The sequence below is a fragment of the Platichthys flesus genome, chromosome 17 (genome assembly GCF_949316205.1).
Source record: "Platichthys flesus chromosome 17, fPlaFle2.1, whole genome shotgun sequence".
Taxonomy (NCBI): Eukaryota; Metazoa; Chordata; class Actinopteri; order Pleuronectiformes; family Pleuronectidae; genus Platichthys; species Platichthys flesus.
Window position 1 is genome coordinate 5,099,384 of NC_084961.1, and position 19,241 is coordinate 5,118,624.

At 44.7% G+C, this 19,241-nt stretch overlaps 2 protein-coding genes across 2 annotated transcripts; both read right to left on the reverse strand.

Moving 5' to 3' along the window:
• Window positions 1–88: 88 nt before the first annotated feature.
• On the reverse strand, window positions 89–8,807 carry cratb (carnitine O-acetyltransferase b). Its single transcript, XM_062409936.1, has 15 exons — window positions 8,439–8,807; window positions 7,355–7,579; window positions 6,489–6,607; window positions 5,741–5,794; window positions 4,969–5,134; window positions 4,327–4,501; window positions 4,092–4,182; window positions 3,690–3,777; window positions 3,509–3,609; window positions 3,263–3,382; window positions 2,608–2,730; window positions 2,370–2,505; window positions 2,216–2,278; window positions 1,394–1,531; window positions 89–867 (listed from the first exon to the last, which is right to left on the reverse strand). The coding sequence occupies exons 1-15, from the start codon at window positions 8,487–8,489 to the stop codon at window positions 664–666; spliced, it is 1,854 nt and encodes a 617-aa protein (XP_062265920.1). The 5' UTR covers window positions 8,490–8,807; the 3' UTR covers window positions 89–663.
• Window positions 8,808–9,325: 518 nt separating this feature from the next.
• On the reverse strand, window positions 9,326–18,942 carry ppp1r18 (protein phosphatase 1, regulatory subunit 18). The gene is made up of 4 exons (XM_062410175.1): window positions 18,231–18,942; window positions 13,882–17,883; window positions 10,590–10,809; window positions 9,326–10,408 (listed from the first exon to the last, which is right to left on the reverse strand). Exons 2-4 carry the CDS (start codon window positions 17,824–17,826, stop codon window positions 10,365–10,367), a joined length of 4,209 nt encoding a protein of 1,402 aa, XP_062266159.1. The 5' UTR covers window positions 17,827–17,883; window positions 18,231–18,942; the 3' UTR covers window positions 9,326–10,364.
• Window positions 18,943–19,241: the final 299 nt, after the last annotated feature.

A 19,241-nucleotide genomic window follows, 5' to 3' on the forward strand; every position in this document is an offset into this window, starting at 1 on the left:
CACAAAACGCACAAAGAACTCTTGAGCAGTTTTTCCTCGTCACTGTCGTATTCACATCACACACATACACAAAGCGTTTCAATGGGGATTCATGTGATAAAAGGCTTTATTAACCAGTCCTCTTCACATACAACATATAGTAAGTACAGTTTATTTGCACCGTCACCAACAACATTCTGCTTCCTGACTTTTGGTCCTATCAAGCAAACTCTTTGATCCAACAAAATCAGAGGGATTATTAACATTCAACAATCAGTGACGGTAGTGCAGCACATTTAGTCTCTGTAGAGGGAGCTAGAAAAGATACAGGTCATTACATGACTTGGAAAAAGGAGTTTCAAAAACACTTTGGCTTGATCTGATTAATGCTGGAGTGTCAGGTTAGCTTTACTTTTGCTTTGGATTCATCCAGAATTACAAAATACAAGACAGTTGCATTCCATTGCAGCAAATATAATGCAGATAAAAAAATATCTACAGTTTCAAAAGCTAAAACAAAGCAGCAAAAGCAGATAAGAGAGTCTGATTTCATGAGAAAACATTCATGTCAAGAACAACGCGCCTCAACCAGAATTGAAAAATGAAAGCAAAGGTAGTTTTTTCCCCCCCAGCTGTAGACGAGTGGGTTGATCCTGGTGGATATGTTGTGCGGATGGAGCAGCTCTACACAGTAGGCTGCAGCAGCTCCTGTAGCTGACCCAACGTGTCCTTCAGCGTGAGCGCTAACGTCTCAGCGTGCGTCTCCTCGCAGCAGTTGAAGGCGGTGATGGAGAAGTGGACGTGGTCCGCCTGGGGGTTGTAACAAATGGCATAACCGTCGGGAACCAGGGGCCCGAAACACATCACGCTGTCAGTGTTCGCAGGCACCTGAAGGGACAAGAAGGGGGAATATGACTGTTAAAGCTCCTTTTGTTAAACTTTTAAATAAATCCTTAATGGACTTAATTGATAATTTACCAGTTAGTAAAGTGACGGGCGCAATAATTAATAATAAAAGGAATTGTTCGATCAAGTTTCTTAAAATATAAAAGAACGTGATCATGCATATCACTCCGAAAAACCTTTTCAAGAATATTTTCCTGATCAGAGTTCAGAAGTTTGAGGTTATTACGGTTGGAAAAATTGGTTACTGAGGTAATTGGAATGTTTACTAAATAAAAAATCTATGAAAATGACAATTTTGATAATAGACGTGGCTCTCTGCTAAGAAATCCTTCTTAAAAGTATCCATCTTCAATAAAATACTAAACAACAGGAGGAACTGCTAATAGACAAAGTTCTCACATGTTTACAGTATCATGTAAAACCAAAAATATTCCAACTTCCTGTTGTACTGCAGGAATTTTAATGAACTTCTGTTAATTAGACAAACCCCGGTCACACGGGAACACACCTGCCCTGTTCGTAGTTTCCAATGCGTCGCCAGCCCGTACGCCGTGTCCATGAAGATCTTGGGGATGGTCAGTCCTTTCTCGATAGACTCCAGCTTGAGCCCCAGCAGGTGTCGGTCGATGCCGAGTCCGTTAAGTGTCTGAACAGAGCAGCAGAGACAACAGAGGATAAGCATTCAGCATTTATTTTACAGCATCAAATAACTGATTAAAACCAACCTTAAAAGAACAATGACCATTTGGACAAACACCAGTGTGACAAGAACTACCTTAAATGACAGAAAATAATATTAATCAAGTACTTTAATGTTTTAGTTTGGTCTTTGTCCCGTCCACTAACATGGAGGAGGTTGGGATTATGACCTATACTGCAGCAAGTTTCACTTTTGGGAACTGTCCATGTTTATAAAAAGTCTCTGATCTGAGCTTAAGGGTTTCCATGACTTTTCAATAACTTTAAACCAAATTTCCATGACCGAACATTTTGTGAAATCTCGGTGTATACATATATATATAAAAAGTGACAAAATGTAGTATTTAAACTAACAATGAGAATTCCAAGGCATACAGTATACCTTAAATGACACAAACTCAAGTATGCCTGCTTATATTTTGAGCGTATTTCTTTAAAAGCATATGAATTATTTAAAACTGTAAATGAACGACATGAAAATATGAATATAATTTTTTTTTTCATTGGTTTTCCAAAACTTTCAGGATTTTATTTTTTTCCATGACTTTTCCAGGCCTGGAAAAATACATTTAAGAATTTCCAGGTTTTCCATGACCGTAGGAACCCTGGAGCTTGTTCACTCTCTATTTACCAGATGAGTCAGAGCTGTGTAGGCATCGACAGCTTCTCTGAACAGTTCTAGTTTGGCTTCCCGCTGCAACACAAAAATAAAACGCACAATGATCACAAATCAACAAACACATTTCCCTCCTGTTAACAGACTGTCAGTGCTGTTTCTCTCTCACCGACACAGTGGGATCGTCGAAGGCCAGTAGGAACCTCAGCGTCTGGTTTGTTGGGGAGCGAATAAATTCCGTCCTTCCTCCTCGAAACATCCGCTGAGATGCGATGTCACAGGCCGGACAGACCTCATTGTGAACTCTTAAAGAACAAAAAGGAGCGTAATATAACAACTGCCTCTTTGTCGAGTCAACAACAACAACAGCACTTGACAAGGATGGAAATCTTTGGATAATCTCTGACCTGTAGTAGGCGAGCTGCAGGGCCACCTGGATGAAGGAGTTGGGACTCATGTCGTGCTTCTTGGGAAGCTCCTTCCCGAACCTCTTGAAGTTGAACACGTTGACGTCGAGGTCGTTGATCAATCTGAAGGAAATTTGAAATATCGTTCATGATTTGTGATAAAATTATCTGGCTTTATCTGAAACGTCTGGTCAAAACCTCAAGGTCCTTTGTAAAGCAATTTAACTGCTGAGTATGCAAGCTTGTTCATGTGATAACACCTTTAAATATTCATCTTCTGCTTATAAATGATGAATACAGCAGAATATAATCCTTCAGTATAACATCTGTCCAATCCAAACCCACAGCGCGTGTTAGAAAGAAACTCTATTGGCTCATTTAGGCGTTGGCAGATGAATGATTTAAAGGTTAATTATAAAGCTGAAACTATGAAGTCGGGTTGTGGTTGGGAAATAAAAAGCCTTGATCACAATAACAACTTCTTAGTGATGAAAGAACTCAAGGCCACGTCAATGCAGAGGAGATAAATGTGTTTACTCTCATTCGGCTTTTCTTTCAGCTCACTTCAGCTGTGTTAGATACGACAAGCAAACATCCAGAGTTCTGTTTACGTTTAAACCCTCACACCACCCTGAGCGGGGGGGGGGGGGCTTACATGTCGAGGTTCTGCTTGGCGTGCTCGATGTCCCTCTTGATTTCTCTGTCGATGTGAAAGTAAAGCTTCTTGGGCATCGGCAGAGGAACCAGCGGCGCCCTCTTCGGGTCAGCTTTCTCACTGCAGACAAGAAAACACACGTAACCTCAATCCAACGTACAAACCCAATGTAGAACAAAGAAAAAATAAACACCATTAAACGTCAGGAACAACCACCTGGCTGTTAATTAATCCCTTTTGTCTCACCAGTACTGCTGGATGTGATCCAGCAGCGTTGCGATGGGCGGACCCTCAGCTGTGGCCTGTTCGTACAGAAGACCCCACGATCCGTCCTCGCCCACCACAAACTGTCAAAACAAACCGTAAACTAGAGTTAAAGCTACACTTTTAGATAATCTGTAAAAGTTTAACTCGTCTAACTGCTCACCTGCAGCGTTTTGTCGAACCAGCGGTTTCCACTGTTGGAGAAGGTCCCGCCTCCGTGCAGGATCTGAGCTGCTTTGCGGCTGGCGTACCTGTCAGTCAAAGTTGGAACAGGAACAAGATACTAAGAAAATAAAATTGCCAAGTAGCTAGGAAGAGAACAAATTAATAATCAGTTTTTTACCAAATCTGGAGATAGAAAGTGAATAATTGTTTGAGTAAATCTGTCAAAATGTTAAATATTTTCTTTTCCACTTTTGTACTGAACTGAACATATTTGGGTTGAGCCTCAAACCTATTTTAAAATTATGATGTTAACCTGTCAAAAGAAAATTTCTCTCCACAATCTACACTCTGGTATTTCTGTGTTTGCGTCATGTTGTGTAATCCTGTGTGTGTTACATACTTCTCATCTGATATCCTCATGACCGGAGAGTCCAGACACAGAGAGAAAAGTCCCGTCTCTATCATCCGCACTGACTCCTTGTTCAGTTTGTCTGAGTCACACACAGACGATAGAAACACACACTGAACATAGAACATGTCCGATATAACAGTTTATCTTAATCATTCAACAGTGATCAATAAATCAGCTTTCTTTGTGTCTGTGTGATGGGAGTGTGCTGCGTCCTGGTTTCTACCTCTCAGCAGGCGGTTGTAGGCCTGTCCCCAGGTGTGGCGGTGCTCGCTGGTCAGGATGCCCATCGGCTCCTTGTCCGTCTTCCAGGACTGAGACCGGATCCTCAGCAGCTGGCTGTGGATCTGACTCTCCGTCAGACGAGAGCCGTCACTGTTGTAAACCTCCAGCTGGAAGAACTAGGGACAGAAAGACATGAGGAGACAGTGGACAGTATTTAACAGGTTGAAAAAAAGAGAGATGTGAGACAGCACTCGTTAATCCTGACCCACACAGCCCCATGCACAACTGTGTGTTTCCAACACACAAACAAACAAACCTGGAATGACCAACACGGAAAAGAGAAGCTAAATAAATATCCAGCAGGACTATCTTCATTCAAAAGGACTGAGATCTGACTTGTTTGGATTTCGCTGTCTGTCAAAATCTCTAATCTCACAGGACAACCTGCTGCCAAACCTCTGTCCAATCACAGAGCTCCTGGCGGGACCATGTGACTGGTGTTCACAAGGCTGATTCCAGGTGTGTTAGCACAAGACCCGACACGACTGCCGCGTCGTACAACTCGTACTCTGAACAGACGCTGAGTCGAGAAACAGGAGAGAACAGAAGAGAGAATGTGAATCCGGCTGCTGGCTCCTCCCACCTGGTAGTTCCTGACGACTGTGATGTGCGCGGGGAGGCGGCGCGAGCGGCCATAGTAGGCGATGTGGTCGTGTTTGGGACCAGGGATCCTGCAGGAGGAGAAGAGGAGCGGGTAGAGCTCCATGCACAGAGGCTTCCCTCGCATGTACTCCACCGGTAGCTGGCCGCTGACGGAGAGAAGTTTAATAGTTATTACCCTGCACAGCTATAGCAGTTTGTAAGATAACTCAGCAATGCACGAGACGATTTTCAACAAACCATGTGGGAATATTACTTAGGAAGGTTTCTGCAAATTATTATCTTGTGCAGGATTGATCTTAACGTATTGTGTGTGGGTTATGTGATAAAAAACATAAAACCATTAGTACCTTTCCATTCGTTTACCAATTTATCGAGGGGTGAGAACTTTACCCCTCACTGGGTGCAGTACCCGCTCTCTGCCTTCGCAGGGCAGCAGACTGTTACAGACTGGTTTCATTAGATGATGATACTGGCACTGAAATGTGTGTGCAGCTAATATTTCACCCATCAGGTCAAAGAGTTGTCATGACAAGTTGTGTTTCAGCGGCGAGCAGCTGTTGACTTAGCAACGATGCAGTTACTGACAGTGGGTGCAAATAAATTTAGACAGAGATAAACTTAATACGACAGAGAAATACGAGGCCAGGCCAGTCGGGCTGAAGATGAAACACTAAAATAGAAAGCGAGGCAGGCGACAGGCGACAGGGAATGTTGGACGACAGGTTAAAGAAATTAAATATGTTTATACTTACGTTTTGATTTTGGCCTTGAAGTCCAGAACTGCTGCTATAAGTTTGGATGCAAACCTAGCGAGACAAACATGAGGTCATCGTTTCATTATGTTTATTAATATTTTATAAACATGCAATCGAATCATGGCTTACATTCAGTAAAATGTGCAAAAGGTTAAAATGTACAAAATCACCTATAAATACCTGAACAGGACTAAAAATGACCTTTTCTGTTTATTCAGGTGAAAACTCTGCATCATCACATTGGAAAAGGGAAAGAATCTCAACTAATCAATATTTTCAACTGACATAAGGATTTGTTATAAGTTTAAAGGTTGTGGAGTTTATTGTGCACGCATAGGGACAGATAAGGTAACACAACACTTAAGTGAACACGTTATCTGCTCTCGTGCTGGTGAGATAAAAACTCATAGAACTGAAGTGGCTGATTGATTGATCTATTTCTATTTTTATTGTAAATATATGTATCTCAGTAAAAGTGTTTCTCTTAAATCATTGCAACAAAGCAGATTTAAAAATATGTAATGTAATGAAAGAATGAACTAATTTTCAAATTTATATTTATATATACGATCAATTTACAGAAAATGAACTATTAACTCAAAATCTCTCAGTCTATTGGTGAACCAGTCAACAGGTGTGTGCAGATTCTAGAGGAACATGATCTTCCTGTGTTTTAACAATCGTTAAACAGATTGTGTTTCCTGGTTTAAGAAGTGATGTTTAACCAGACTTAGAGCTGACTCACACCAACTGGCTCCTCCAATCATTATAATCTCTCCTGGGCAGAGAGATTGCCGGGCTCGAGTGCACGGGCAGAGGCTGTCGGCTCTCCAGGTACGCCCACTGCACCCACCAGTCTGTGATCTGCCGGGAGGAGGCACCACACACACACATACACACACACAAAGAGACACACACAAATAATTAAAATAACATTTTGTTGATTTTGTTTTGTTGATCTTTATATCCATTGCGAAGCCCTTTGTTACTTTTATAAGTGACGCTTTACCAGAACTCTCTACTTTATATTCATTTATTCACTCTGGCAATATACTCGTATTCAAATAAAAACTACAGAACTGAAAGTAACAACTTTTTTCCTTATCGATTAATCCAGTGGCTCCCAAACGAGGACTCTGGATTCCTTTGGGGCTCACGAGACACGGAGGGGGTGATCGTAAAATGATCAAATCCAATTTAAAAAACAATTAAAAATTTCATATTTTAGCTTTTGTTTTGTTAAAAGTTGTGCAAATTCATAATATTTCAACAACTTTCTGATTTTCTTTGTCCCCACGTGACCCCTGAGGTGATAATGAGATAAGTCAAAGCACCAGTTGCAGCAGGTTTATTTATAGAACCATAGGAGTTTTAATAAAAACTATTTAAAATCAATATCCCCATACTGGGCTGATGGGGGTCATAAGTCATGTTTGTGTCTATAAAACATGAGAAGACAGAAGAAAATGTTGCTAAACGAAAATATAAAATATAAAATATAAAATCCAAGCCTCAAACACACCAAACCAGTTGTATCAACATTTGACAACACTCCTACATCCACCTCCGACACGTGTCCCACTTCCAACACTGACGCAGGACAACACAAACCCAGTTCTTGTTGTGTCTCGCTCTCTTCTCCAGGCCCTCCTGCAGCTGAGAGCCCAGGCCGCCCGGCCGGCCGAACTCCTGCACCATCTTGCGGGTGTGGCTGATCTCCTCTGGGGGCAGCAGGGGCTCCAGGGCCCTCAGGTACCCCTGCAAGGTGTGGGCCAGCGGGGGCACCGGCTGGGGGGGCACGGAGGAGGAGAAACAAACCTCCTGCCTCAATGAAACCTGGAAGAGAGGGAGACGATTAAACCTTTGACTGCATGGCAAAAACCATCTAGATAAGAATTTACATATCAGTCGATAAAAATCATGATAAATGTCACGTTTTTATTTATTTTAAGGTTAAAAACTGATTTCTGATCCTGAGTGAAGGTTGTGGTTTTAAACTATTTGGTGTCAAACTACAAAACAATTTACAAATCTGAGGTAAATCAACTGTGTGTTGTACCTCCTCACAGGATCAATAACCTGTAATAATTCTCTTTTAAATGAATATAAGAGAATATAAAAACATTATTCATCCCAAGCCAGGGATATTCACTTAAACAAGAATATAAAAATACAGTATATCAGCATAACGTCAACTTTTCACACAGGAAATATTGTTTGTCTACAAATGTACATGGAGGTCAAAGGGACACAGGATGATTGCACGAGGGTGTAAACTGTATTTGTGTATTAGTATATGGAGATTTGAAAATAAGAAACAAAGATAGATAGATAGATAGATAGATAGATAGATAGATAGATAGATAGATAATAGATAGATAGATAGATAGATAGATAGAAATGGGTATAATTTCCCCATAGTGTGAAAACTTTGTTGCTTTAATTATTTATATAGTTTTATTTCCCAGGCCTGCAGAGGTTTAGAGGTTTCCTGCAGGTATGTTATGTGTTATAGTGTCCTGACAGTACAGTGAGTGTGTATACCAGCACTCCTATGACACTGTGGGCATATGCCATTGACAGGCAGGGCACGACTAGGGCGTATCACCGAGAGGAAGTGTTTCACGGGCCCGCAGCTTGCAACACAAACTCGAGTCGAGTGTCAACAAAGTCCAGAACCCGAAAAACAACTCACCCGGGCCAGCATCGCTCTGCAGGGTCCGGGTTGGATCCTACTGAATATCATGGTTCCTCAGACCACTGATCCCGTGCGTGTGTTTGTGTGTGTCCGCGTTTTGCACAGTTTCCTCAGGGTGTGATCGACAAGGAGAAGCTCAGCCCTCCTCCTCATACTTCTCCTGCTCCTCGGTGGCTCCGCATGAGAGTCCGCGGTGTCTTCGGTGGATCAGATCCGGGTTTTAAATGACGCGTGCACGAAGCAGAGACGGAGAAACTCCCCCTTTTGGTTTTCTGCGTCCAGGCTGCGAACATGCAGAGGTTCACGTCCCGAACGGAGCTGGACCGAGGGTGCATACAAGCCTGCACACGTGTTGACGTAAAAGTGTTTCCGTAAACAGCTACGTGACTCCAAACTTCGCCTGCAGTACCGCATGTGGCCGCAGATGGAAAGTGTCGCTGTTGCTGAGCATGCAGTACCGCCTGTTGGCCGCAAATGGAAAGTGTCGCTGTTGCTCAGCATGTAGTAACGCGTGTGGCCGCAGAGGGACGCTGTTACACCTCAGGATGACGCCCTTCAGACAAAAGCTGGTACATATACTTCAGGTACTTATGAAATACTACTAGTATTCTTCAAGGTACTATAGCTGCAGGTGTAGTGGAAGAAAACAACAGTAGAGGGAACAAGGATTTAACAGCAACATTTGTTTGTGTGAAGTTAAATAACAAGTTGTGGAGATAATGGTTTATTGTGTTTAAAAGCTCGAGACCAAAAGCTGGTACATGTTGAACTGTGTAAATGTGTGTATTTTAAAATAAAAATACACACATTAGCCCTAAAAGTTTATTTCCTCCTGTTAAATCAAACCAACTATGTTAAACACAATTCACCAGTTTGACGTCACTAAGCAGTTTTATCAGATATCAACAAATGAAACAGAAACCCTTTTTTCAGAATTATTTATTAGATTTTTGTTTCTCTTGAAGCCAGCTTCTCTTATCCTTCATATAGGAAAAATTCATTTTCAAAGAATGTGCACATCATTTATATCACACGCGGTCATCTTCATTTACCAATTCAAATATTCATCAACAAACAAAGATTATACCAACAACATTACACAGCCAAAAGTCAGATCAGCTGTTATATGATTGTTAATCCAGTTATAAAGACTTCTTCCTCTCACATCTCTCACTCTCTCCACTTCCACAAAAATAACAGAATAACACCTTATTTTAATCCACACACACTTTACCTGTTACATTTCCAGGGTGGCTTATTGAAGAGTCAGGCTCTATTAAACCCCCCCCCCCCATGGGACAAAGACCCCACACATTGCACCGACACCCTTTCCTGCAACGTTCAACACGACCGCCGCTGAGAGGAGTTTTTTTCCGAAAGGCTTCAGACGTCTTCACGAACTCATCTTCGAAATCACATATGAGCAAATCCGGCAGGCACATGAAAACAGATGACACGAACATCACTCTTCTGTGCGGAGGCAGTGCTGATTTTCAACTTAGAAAATAACAAACAGAGAAGAAACTATCAAATACGTTAACTAAAAAATAAAATCTTCAATAAGTATTTCCATATATTGCATAGACAAGTGACCCACCATCGCCCGGCAGTGCACACCTGAGGGTCTTTTTAAATATTACAAACAGGATTTATAATATTTCTGCAATATGTACCATTCTTATACATTCAGATTTGTCCCCCCCCCCCCCCATTTCCCTGAAAATAAACTAGGTCATATTTTCCCAGTAAACACAAATATGTCTTCTTTTTTTTTACATCTGGATAAATCTGCTGTACATTTCTTACTCAACAGTTTCTCATTTTGATGATATAGCTAGGTACAATGAACAAAAACAAACACTCACTTAAAATCAAAATCAAACCAAACATGATAAAAATCACATTAAAATGTTGGTGATCTCATCACAAGGGCAATTTTGGCGAAGAAGACCGAGGGCAAGACTCATCTGGAAGACAGAGAGATGGAGGTGGAGGGTAAATAATGTGAATCTATTCAATTCGCAATCTGATTTGATCCCATTCACCAACTCATCCTTTAAGGTCTGTGAACAGAAGACTGTACGAAATGTTGACGGCTGAACAATCATTGTTACACGCTATGTTTTTTGAGAAGAGGGTGACACTGACCCACTCTTAGACCTCGTCCTGTCGCAGTCCCAACGTTCCTTGTGCTCTTGGACACGATCATTTCTCCGTCCACGTCGGCCTCCTCCTCCTTGGCCTCGTCCCCCTGCAGCCTCTCCGTCCTCCCCAGGTCGTGAGGGTGCGGGACACACGCCAGCATGGAGGTCTCTGACGGGTACTCACAGACCTGCTCCAGCTGATCCTCGTTGAAACACACTTTCCCCTGGAAACACGAGGAGGGGAAATAGTAAATGGACTGCGCTTTGATGTGTGGACTGGAGGAGCGTGGACTCAAACCACCCACGAGCTGAGATTTTTCCTTTAGCTTCAGTCAGCCAATTTGCTGCCCTGTGTTCAAAAAGGCTTCATTCTTATAGTGTAGTCTGTCTTCTGTTCAGATAATGTGAGAAAAATGTGGCTGGGCTGTTTCTAAAACGTGTGGACTGTTCAGTCATTAGTTATTTCAGCAATCAAAACCAAAACATTGCATGCAAATAGAAAAGTAAATTAGAAAAACTCAAAGTTAAAATATACATTTTCTGCAGAATAATCACTACATCTTTTTAGGCCGACACGGTGAACGTAAAAAAACAGTCTGGAGGAACTGAGTAGTGCTTACGCCGTCAGTGTAATGTTAACTGACAGCATGAGGCTTAACACAGCAGAAATACTCCCTCTGTGAGAGTGTTTACTGACTGAACACTTCATGCACCAAGTTATTAATCACTCAGGGGAGTTCATATCACAATGAGAAAGTACGTGACACGTGTTCAGTTGCAGAAGCAGCAAAAACAAGGTCAGATTGCAGCTTCACCTCAAGTGTTGAAAAGGAAAACGAGATGTTTTCAGATTCTTACGTTGAGTTTGTTTACTCAAAGGTCAAAGGTTAACATGAAGTAAACTGACGGACAGGAAGCAGCAGCACTTCCACAGTGTGTCTTATAACAACAGCAGCCTCCACTTGTAAACACACCCCGATGTACAGAGCCGGGCTGGACAGAGCCTGAGACCTGCAGACACCAGACTGCTCACGCTCTACAAGTTACTTCACCCATGGGGCTGTGGCTGTCTGCAGAGTAGTGCAGATAATAGCTCTGCATTAGACAGGCTGGGCCAATCATGCTCAGGCACAGGAGGCTAATCCGCCCTCCCTGAACCTGATTACCCCAGGCAGCACAGCAGGACAGCATAGGCGACCAGGGAGACATAGAAACTGAAACAGTAGAAGAGACGGAAAGAGGGAAGTTTAAAGCTATATTATATAACTGCAGTTCTTCTGAGTGCAGGAGAGTTTTTACCTTTCAAAATGCACGCATCCATAGCAGAACATTACAATGAGAATATTTAGAAAAAAGCTAATTTCAACCAAATCTTAAAAATCTACAGGTGGATTTTAATTAAAATAATTCATGATAATTTCAGGATTTGAAGCACGGAAGTCCAAAATAGAAAGCACATGTACGAGGAGAAACTTTAGAGTAAAAAAGGACGAGGAAGGCGGGGGGGGGAAGCAGGTGAAATCCCCCCCCCACCCCCCATGATGCCGTGGTTCGGTGGGGGTTGGGGGGGGAAAGGCGACCTGAAGTCAAAGAGTCTGAAGGGCATGGATGTGAGAGTGACAGGTGGTCAGAGAATCACCGGGTGGTCAAAGAGGAATTAACCGACAGTGTGTTTCCTGAAACTGAAAAACAAACCGTGACTGATGAATCTAAATGTTTAGTGATTTCACTGGGAGTCACTATAGATGGGAAACCTGCACCTGAAGAAATACATTTACAAGGAAAAGCACCAAATCTTTCAGACCTTTAGTTTCAGGTTTTGCTCTTTTAGTCGAGTATTTTACACCTGATAAAATGGCACAGATTTTTAAAAAAAGGTCACCACGTGACTTCCCTATGTCGATCTTTGTCTCTTGTTTGGAGGAAGTGCAGAAGTTTTAAAGAGGAAGTGAGCAAAAACATGCAGCTTTTAACACAAGCCTTTAATCGCCCTCTAATCCTCTCAGTATGACTGTAAAACTGTCATTTTTCTCTGCCCTGCCTCTCCTGGCGGGTCAGACCTCCATCGAGCTCTTTCCTCCCATCTCTCTGCACCATTCCCTGTATTTATTCTCTTTCCTTTCGCCCGTGTCAAACTTGGAGTTGGCGGCCCCGCTGTCAGAAACACTCCGCCGTACAGTGGAAGGTCAGCGTGGTCGGATAGTCTCTGCCAAGACTCCAGTCTAACCAACCAAACCCCTGCTGTACCGCCAAGAAGATACAAAGAGAGATTTGTCTGAGGGGCAGGGAGGGCTGACTCTGCAAAAAATGTCAGAATTGGTGTGAGGGAACGAGGAAGCAGCCTGCAACGCACTCAGATGCAGACTGAGGGGAAACTCTCAGCAGTGTGACAACTCCTATTATAGGAAAATGGTACTAAAAGAAACAATGCGATTCTTCCAACAGGCCGTCAGGTGCAGTAAAAAGCCATGAGCACACCATCCAGTGTTCACAGGAGAGTCAGGATAACTTCCACTCAGGAAGAGAGGAAACACAAAGTCCTTATGTGAACTTTAACTACAGAAGATTAATTTGCAGTTTCAGCTGGCAGGTCTCAGAATGAATTAGTGTAAACACCAGAGAGGTTAGCTACAAAAAGAAGAGCTGGAGGAAGAAGCTTGATGTGTCTCATTGTGGTTTCCTACTCAACTTGTCTGTCTCCAGTGACGCCTGCAAATTTCCTGTCTCCTACTGCAGAGGAGTGAAGATGAAGACACTGGTCTTTTGTTTTCGTTAGGCCACAAAACAAATAGCTTCAATTACTGCGGACTAAAGCAATCTGCTGCCGATGCCACTGCTCACACGTGTCGGGGTGAACATGCGTAGTAGTGTGGCAAATCCAAATCAGGGGCTAAAAGTCAAAAGTCTACAAAGCATCAGACTGCACGTCCGAGTGGAAAAGCAGATCACAGCGGGATTTTATGGCTAAGAATCAAGATGTCGTGCTTGATAAGGCTTTAACCGGCTTAGGTCGGTCTCTGTGATCGCTCTTCTCAATCAAAAGGGATGTTCTCCAAGTGAAAGGGGATTCCACTTGACAGCCGGGGGGGCCGTCTGACAGGTGACACAAGGTGACACAGTCTGGACCACCTACGATAACCTGTAGTAGGGGAGCGACCATTTTTGCAGTCTAATTTTTCGATTAAAGACATGGAAGAATTATTGGAAGCGGACGATGTGTTCTCTGAGTTTTGGTGAGAGTGTTTGTATCATCAACAGGTCAAAGGCCAAAAAGAAAATGTGTAGTTTCTACTCACCCTTTTCGGGTTCCCTCTGTTTTTGACCAGACAGGACTTCTCCAGATTTAGATATCCACCGATCACCTCGATCTCCTTCGCTGTCGGGTACTTCTTCTTGATCGGCTCAGCCACAGCGGGGGATGTCTGGGCCTGCTGCGATGGAGTCTTTGCAGGACTCGACCCGGCTGATGTAGGTCCCGCTGAGGGTGCGGATCCCATCACCTCGCCTCCTCCTCCAGCAGCGACAGGCTTCTTTGGTTTGATGGTAACGGTGGCGCCTCTCTTCACTTGGCCCCCAGAGGCACTCCTGATGGAGAAGAGCGTGGGCGACGGGCTGGGTGATGGAGACATGCTGGGAGACTGGGAGGGAGACGGGGAACACGGGGAGGAGGCTGGTGTTGGGGCCGAATCAGAGGATTTCAGAGCATTGTCTGGGGATTGGCTTCGGAAAGATGAGGGGTTAACAGGGACGGTTTGTTTGAGCTGAGCTGTCGGAGAACAAACACGTAGAGGTGACATTTTGTAGTTTGATTCTGACTGATCCTTCTTCTGGCTCTTGACTTCGTCCTTCACCTGCTGCTTTAACACTCCTCTGGGGCTTTGCTGCCATTGTGTCTCTTGGTCCCTCAGGGGAATGCTTGTTGACTTCAGCGCTTCCTGCTCTTTCAGCTGAAACTGCTCTATCTGCCGCTGTATCGTCTGAACCCCAGAGACGTCTCCGCCCGGTAAAGCTTTGCCGTCGCCCTGCTGTGAGTTTGATATGTGGGGCGTCACTTTCACAAGATGCACCGATGGACAGGTCCTGTCCCTCAGGCACAAACCTGATCTTGAGCCGACAGTTTCCAAGTTGTAGATCCGACTCATGGCTGCGAGGGAGTTTGGATTAGGGGGCGAAGGGGAGAGAGCTTGTGTTGGGTCGAGGGGTGATGTATATTCCTCTACCTCCTCGTCCGACAGCTTTTCCTCCTCCTCACTCTCCTCTTGTCTGCTCTCGCGTCGGCCCCCGTGGCTCCTCAGCTGTTCTTCTTCATGTTTCAGGGGCTCGTCTTCATCCTCAGATATCAGGCAGCCGTCGGAGATATCTTCAGCGACAGCAGCGGCATACCCGCTTGATACTTCCTCTCCTCCGGCGGTTTGTGAGTGTGAGGCAGAAACAGGAAGCTGAGGGCAGGTTTTCAACACTTCCTGCGTGACGTCAAATCGAGCCGTGGCTGATTGCACTGCTGCGTCTTCCTGTGCCGTATCTGCGTCGACCAGCCTCTTCCGTATATGAGCTGAAGCTTCCCACTCTTGCCCTATTTCAGTTCCCCTCTCTTCATCCATGTCCTCAGCTGTCGGAGAATCACTGTCCTCTGCAGCCGCGCTCCCCTCTCCAGCCTGCGTCTGTCTCAGCCTCTCCAGCCTCTCCAGCTCCTTTTGTCTGATTTTCTCTCGCAGGGACTCGATGCGGCTCAGGGGCTTCCCGATCCTCCAGCTGTCCCTTCTCTCGACCCCTTGTCCTCCTTCCCTGTCTCGGCCCTCGTCGTTTTGAACAGCCACCTTTTTCCTCTCCACCACTTCTTCCGCGACATAAAACACAGTCCTGGGGATTTGAATCTCGAGGGGACCTGGAGGAGCGACCCTTTTTGGAGATCTGGGTACTGCGTCCTGGACGAGACTCTCGGATCCGACATCACTGTGACGCTCTCCATCCTTCCTGCATTCCTTGGTCAGTTCGATACCTCTGTAAGGCCTTTCCCCTCTCTCATTGCCATAAACAGTTGTGTCCCCTATTCTTTCTATTTTACTGATGAGCTCCTCTGTGTGCTGAGACAAAACGGAATGCGTGGGGATGGGTCCTCGTGGTCCAGTCCACTCGGCCTCTCGTTGGGGGTCTCTGTTCCTGTCTGTGACTGTACAGAGCAGACTGGAGCACTCGGTGAAAGCTGATTCATGTCTGTACTGACTCTCCGCACTGAGGCATAGACTCGTCGTGTCTGCTGAAGTGGCCATGACGTGACTCTGCGTCGCTTCGGCTGGGATTGTGCTTTCAAATCCATCTCCTTGTAGAAAATCCTCTTTGTTGCCAACTTGCGCCTCAACTCTTTCCTCCGGGTCGTTATCCACACTCAGCTCTCGCTCTAAACTTTTCTCATCAGCCAGTCGCTTTGCTTCTCTTTCAGCTCTTGCTCTCCCATCCTGCCTGATTGGGATTCTTCTAGCAAATGAGATGCCCTCTGTGTTTTTAACACAAGCTACTGTGAACCCCTCATCTCCGTTTCCATTATCGGACCTCTCTGCTGCCCTCTTGTCAATGGGCTCGACTCTCTTAGCCTCACTCCTGTGTTGGATGGAGATGCACATGTCGGCGTCATTCCTCCTCTGCATGGATCCGGCCTTTTCATCTGTTTTCACAAATCCATCCTTGTGTTTTCCCGACTTGTCTAAAAGCCACGCGCACCCCATTTTGATCTTTGCCGTGGCGTCCCTCCCTAGACCTGCTACATCTACCCACGGTGGCACGCTCTTGTCTGAGTGTATCCTCTCACGCATTTTCCAATCGTAACATCTTTCGTCATCTAAACCGTTCTCTTTGGCACAGATGACGCGATCGGAGAAGCTAAACGAGCGCTTCGGGATGCCTTTCAGCGGCATATTCCTCCCGTCCACCTTCCTCTCCTCAGCTCGTTGGTCGTCTTCATCAGAGTATTTTCTCCTCCCAGGCCGGAGGAAGTTATCAGAGCTTTTGGATCGGGATGGCGGTTTAGGGAGCTCGCCGAATTTGCTCAGCAGCTGGCTGACCCTCCCTCGTCTCTCAATAAACACATTATCCTCAAGGCTGCCTGTCCTGTTATCCTTTATAACTAACGCCTGGCCCCAGGGTCTTTCTTTCTCCTTCCCAGACTCTTTTTCTCTCAGCCAGGATATGTCTGTTCTGAGTTCCCTGCTCTCCCTCCTCTCCTTCTTTTCATCCTCTCCATCCTCTCTCCCTTTGCCTCCTGTACTCCTCTCCTCGAGGGTTGTCGAGGGCTTTATGATCAGAACCTCAGAAGCTCGGATCTCGGTGACGCTCCCTCCTCCGGCCAGGATCTCCCTCAGGTTCATCTTCATCCCTCTATTCCCCTGGTGGTCTTCCTCTGGCCTCTCCCTCTCGGCCTCCCTCCATCTCCCCCTTCTCTCGTCATTACCCTTCCTTTCCTGTTCGATGATGATGATGTTGTCGGCTCGGATGGTTCGCAGACAAGGGCCATGGGGAGAAAACGATCCAGATGGTGAATCTGTTTCTTTCTCCTCCTCGTCTTTTCTTACTTTGAGGTATTCCCTCTCCCTCATTCCATCTTTAGCCGACTCTTTCCATTGGTTTTTATCTTTCTCCCATCTCTCCCTGCTATTATCTCTTTCTCTTCCCTGACTCCTGTCCCTGCTCCTCTCTTTTTCCCGTCCCTCACTTAAATCTCGAAACCTCTCGATTTTCAGCTCTATGTCTCGTCCTCTTCCTGAGTCTCCATCTTGACCCCTGGGACTGGATTTGTCTTTCTCCCTCTCTGACTCGTTCCCTACATCTGCATCCTTGCCCTTCCTCCATGCACTCTGCGTGCGAATAAATGGGTTTTCATGGAACGGCACTATAGTTTCTGCAGAAACCTGACTCACTGATCTGGGGTCTGCATCCAACCATAGTCCCGGATCTGGACTGAGCGACAATTCACTTCCCAGATTGACAGTCACAGAGCTGTCTGTGTCGCTCAGTCCGTCATAGGGAGATCTGAAATCCACCTGCAGGGAACACATGTCTCTCTCCTTGTCCCTGTCACCCACACTGTCCTGCTTTGCCTTTCTCCGCTGGATGATCCCTCGCTTCCAGGCGGGCATGCTGGCAAGCTTCTCCTCCTCCTCCTTTTCTCTCCTCTCTCGTTCCTCCTCGTCTCGCCTCTTTCTCTCCAGCAGGAGTTGCTTCCATTCCGGCAGAGAGGAGACAGACATAACAGAAAAAGGTGCAGGGTTTCTGGTCAAGATGGTCGGCGCTGGTCCTGGAATGGTCTGCAAAAACCGACGAATGATAAAGTAAAATAAAGTTCTCTCCGACAGTCTTTTTAAATAAAGGTGTGCATGAACCAAAATAAAACTTTTGGCATATAGACGACAGCTGAATGATATGAGTTCACATCAAGTAATTGGTATATAGCAATGTTTAACAGCATATTGGAAGAGACACATCAATGCACCATCACAAGGTGTTGATACTTTCTTGCAGTCCAACTCTATCTGTTGTCTATTGGGTCTAAATTTCACTTTTTACACAAACACTATCATCAACTCCTTCGGATTAACTGGCTGCACATGATGCATATGAATTATTGATTAAAATAACACAAAATGAAACTCACCTAAAGTTCTTGCCTGGATATCACTGCATCCGCTTCGTCTTTGCAGTTGTCATCTCCACTCGTGCGTCTTGACTGTGCGTAACGCGCGCGCTGCGGTGGCTTGATGGAAAATAGTCCTTATCCAATAACTCCGCTTCTAATCGAAGCTGTCAAAACAAGAGGGTTTAAAAACCTGAGGGCATTCAAATCAGCCCCTGACCTGCCTGCGCATCAGAGCAGGAGAACACCTCCGTCGTCGGGATAGTAGTAAATATTTGCAGCGTCGGAGCAGCAGCTCAGTAATCCGATAATTACATTAAATTCCGTCAGGAGTGTTTAGTGCCACACACCATATTGTCGGACCTAAGAAAAGGCGTTTAGAGAGCGCAGCCGTCTGCCCGGGCACCAACCCCCCACCCTCCTCCTGTCCTCCCCCGTCTCATCCCTCCGTCCTGCGGGGGCTAATTGGAAGAGGAGGAGGAGGAGGTGGCTGTGAACCATGCAAGACTGTGTGAGTGGGGAGTGCAGGAGTTTACCTGAAGCAACACTAACACACTTGTGTTGTGCTGTTGCACTGAGTTTAGTCCTGATTGTTTGAATCCTGTCAACACGTGTTAGAAGAAGGTCATTAGATCCTTTACCTAAATACAAGTACAACACAAAATCTGAAATCACTGCATTTATGAAATAAATCCCAAATACTCTATTCTATTATTGACTATGATGTAATTTGATGATTAATATACACTCTTAAGGTCTAAACTGGTGTTTAATGTTGTAGCATGACAGTAATATTAACAAATGTACATTTAGGGTGTACATTTTTTATACTATTCACCATTTGCCTCATGTCTTTTGAACACTTTCGGATCAGATCAATAGACAGTATCAATGACTCTCTGCTGTTTGAAAGTGTGTGTTAAAAAGAGGTTTCATAAAAAGTGTTGTTAATAAACCAAAAGCAGCTATTTAAACTTGTGTGACTATTAAAAATAAGTAACAGACCAGATAAGATTACAAACACATACATTC

Excerpts from the sequence above, each read along its gene's own strand:
- ppp1r18 (XM_062410175.1), bottom strand. The coding sequence starts at position 17,826 with ATGTCTGTCTCCTCTCTGCCGGAATGGAAGCAACTCCTGCTGGAGAGA. Across the intron at positions 10,810-13,881 it reads ACAGAGGGAACCCGAAAAGG|GGGAAAGTGTGTTTCAACGA; the intron begins GTGAGTAGAAAC and ends TCGTGTTTCCAG. Across the intron at positions 10,409-10,589 it reads AGGACGAGGTCTAAGAGTGG|ATGAGTCTTGCCCTCGGTCT; the intron begins GTCAGTGTCACC and ends TCTGTCTTCCAG.
- cratb (XM_062409936.1), bottom strand. The coding sequence starts at position 8,489 with ATGATATTCAGTAGGATCCAACCCGGACCCTGCAGAGCGATGCTGGCC. Across the intron at positions 5,135-5,740 it reads TTCAAGGCCAAAATCAAAAC|CGGCCAGCTACCGGTGGAGT; the intron begins GTAAGTATAAAC and ends TCTCTCCGTCAG. Across the intron at positions 2,731-3,262 it reads GCCAAGCAGAACCTCGACAT|ATTGATCAACGACCTCGACG; the intron begins GTAAGCCCCCCC and ends AATTTCCTTCAG.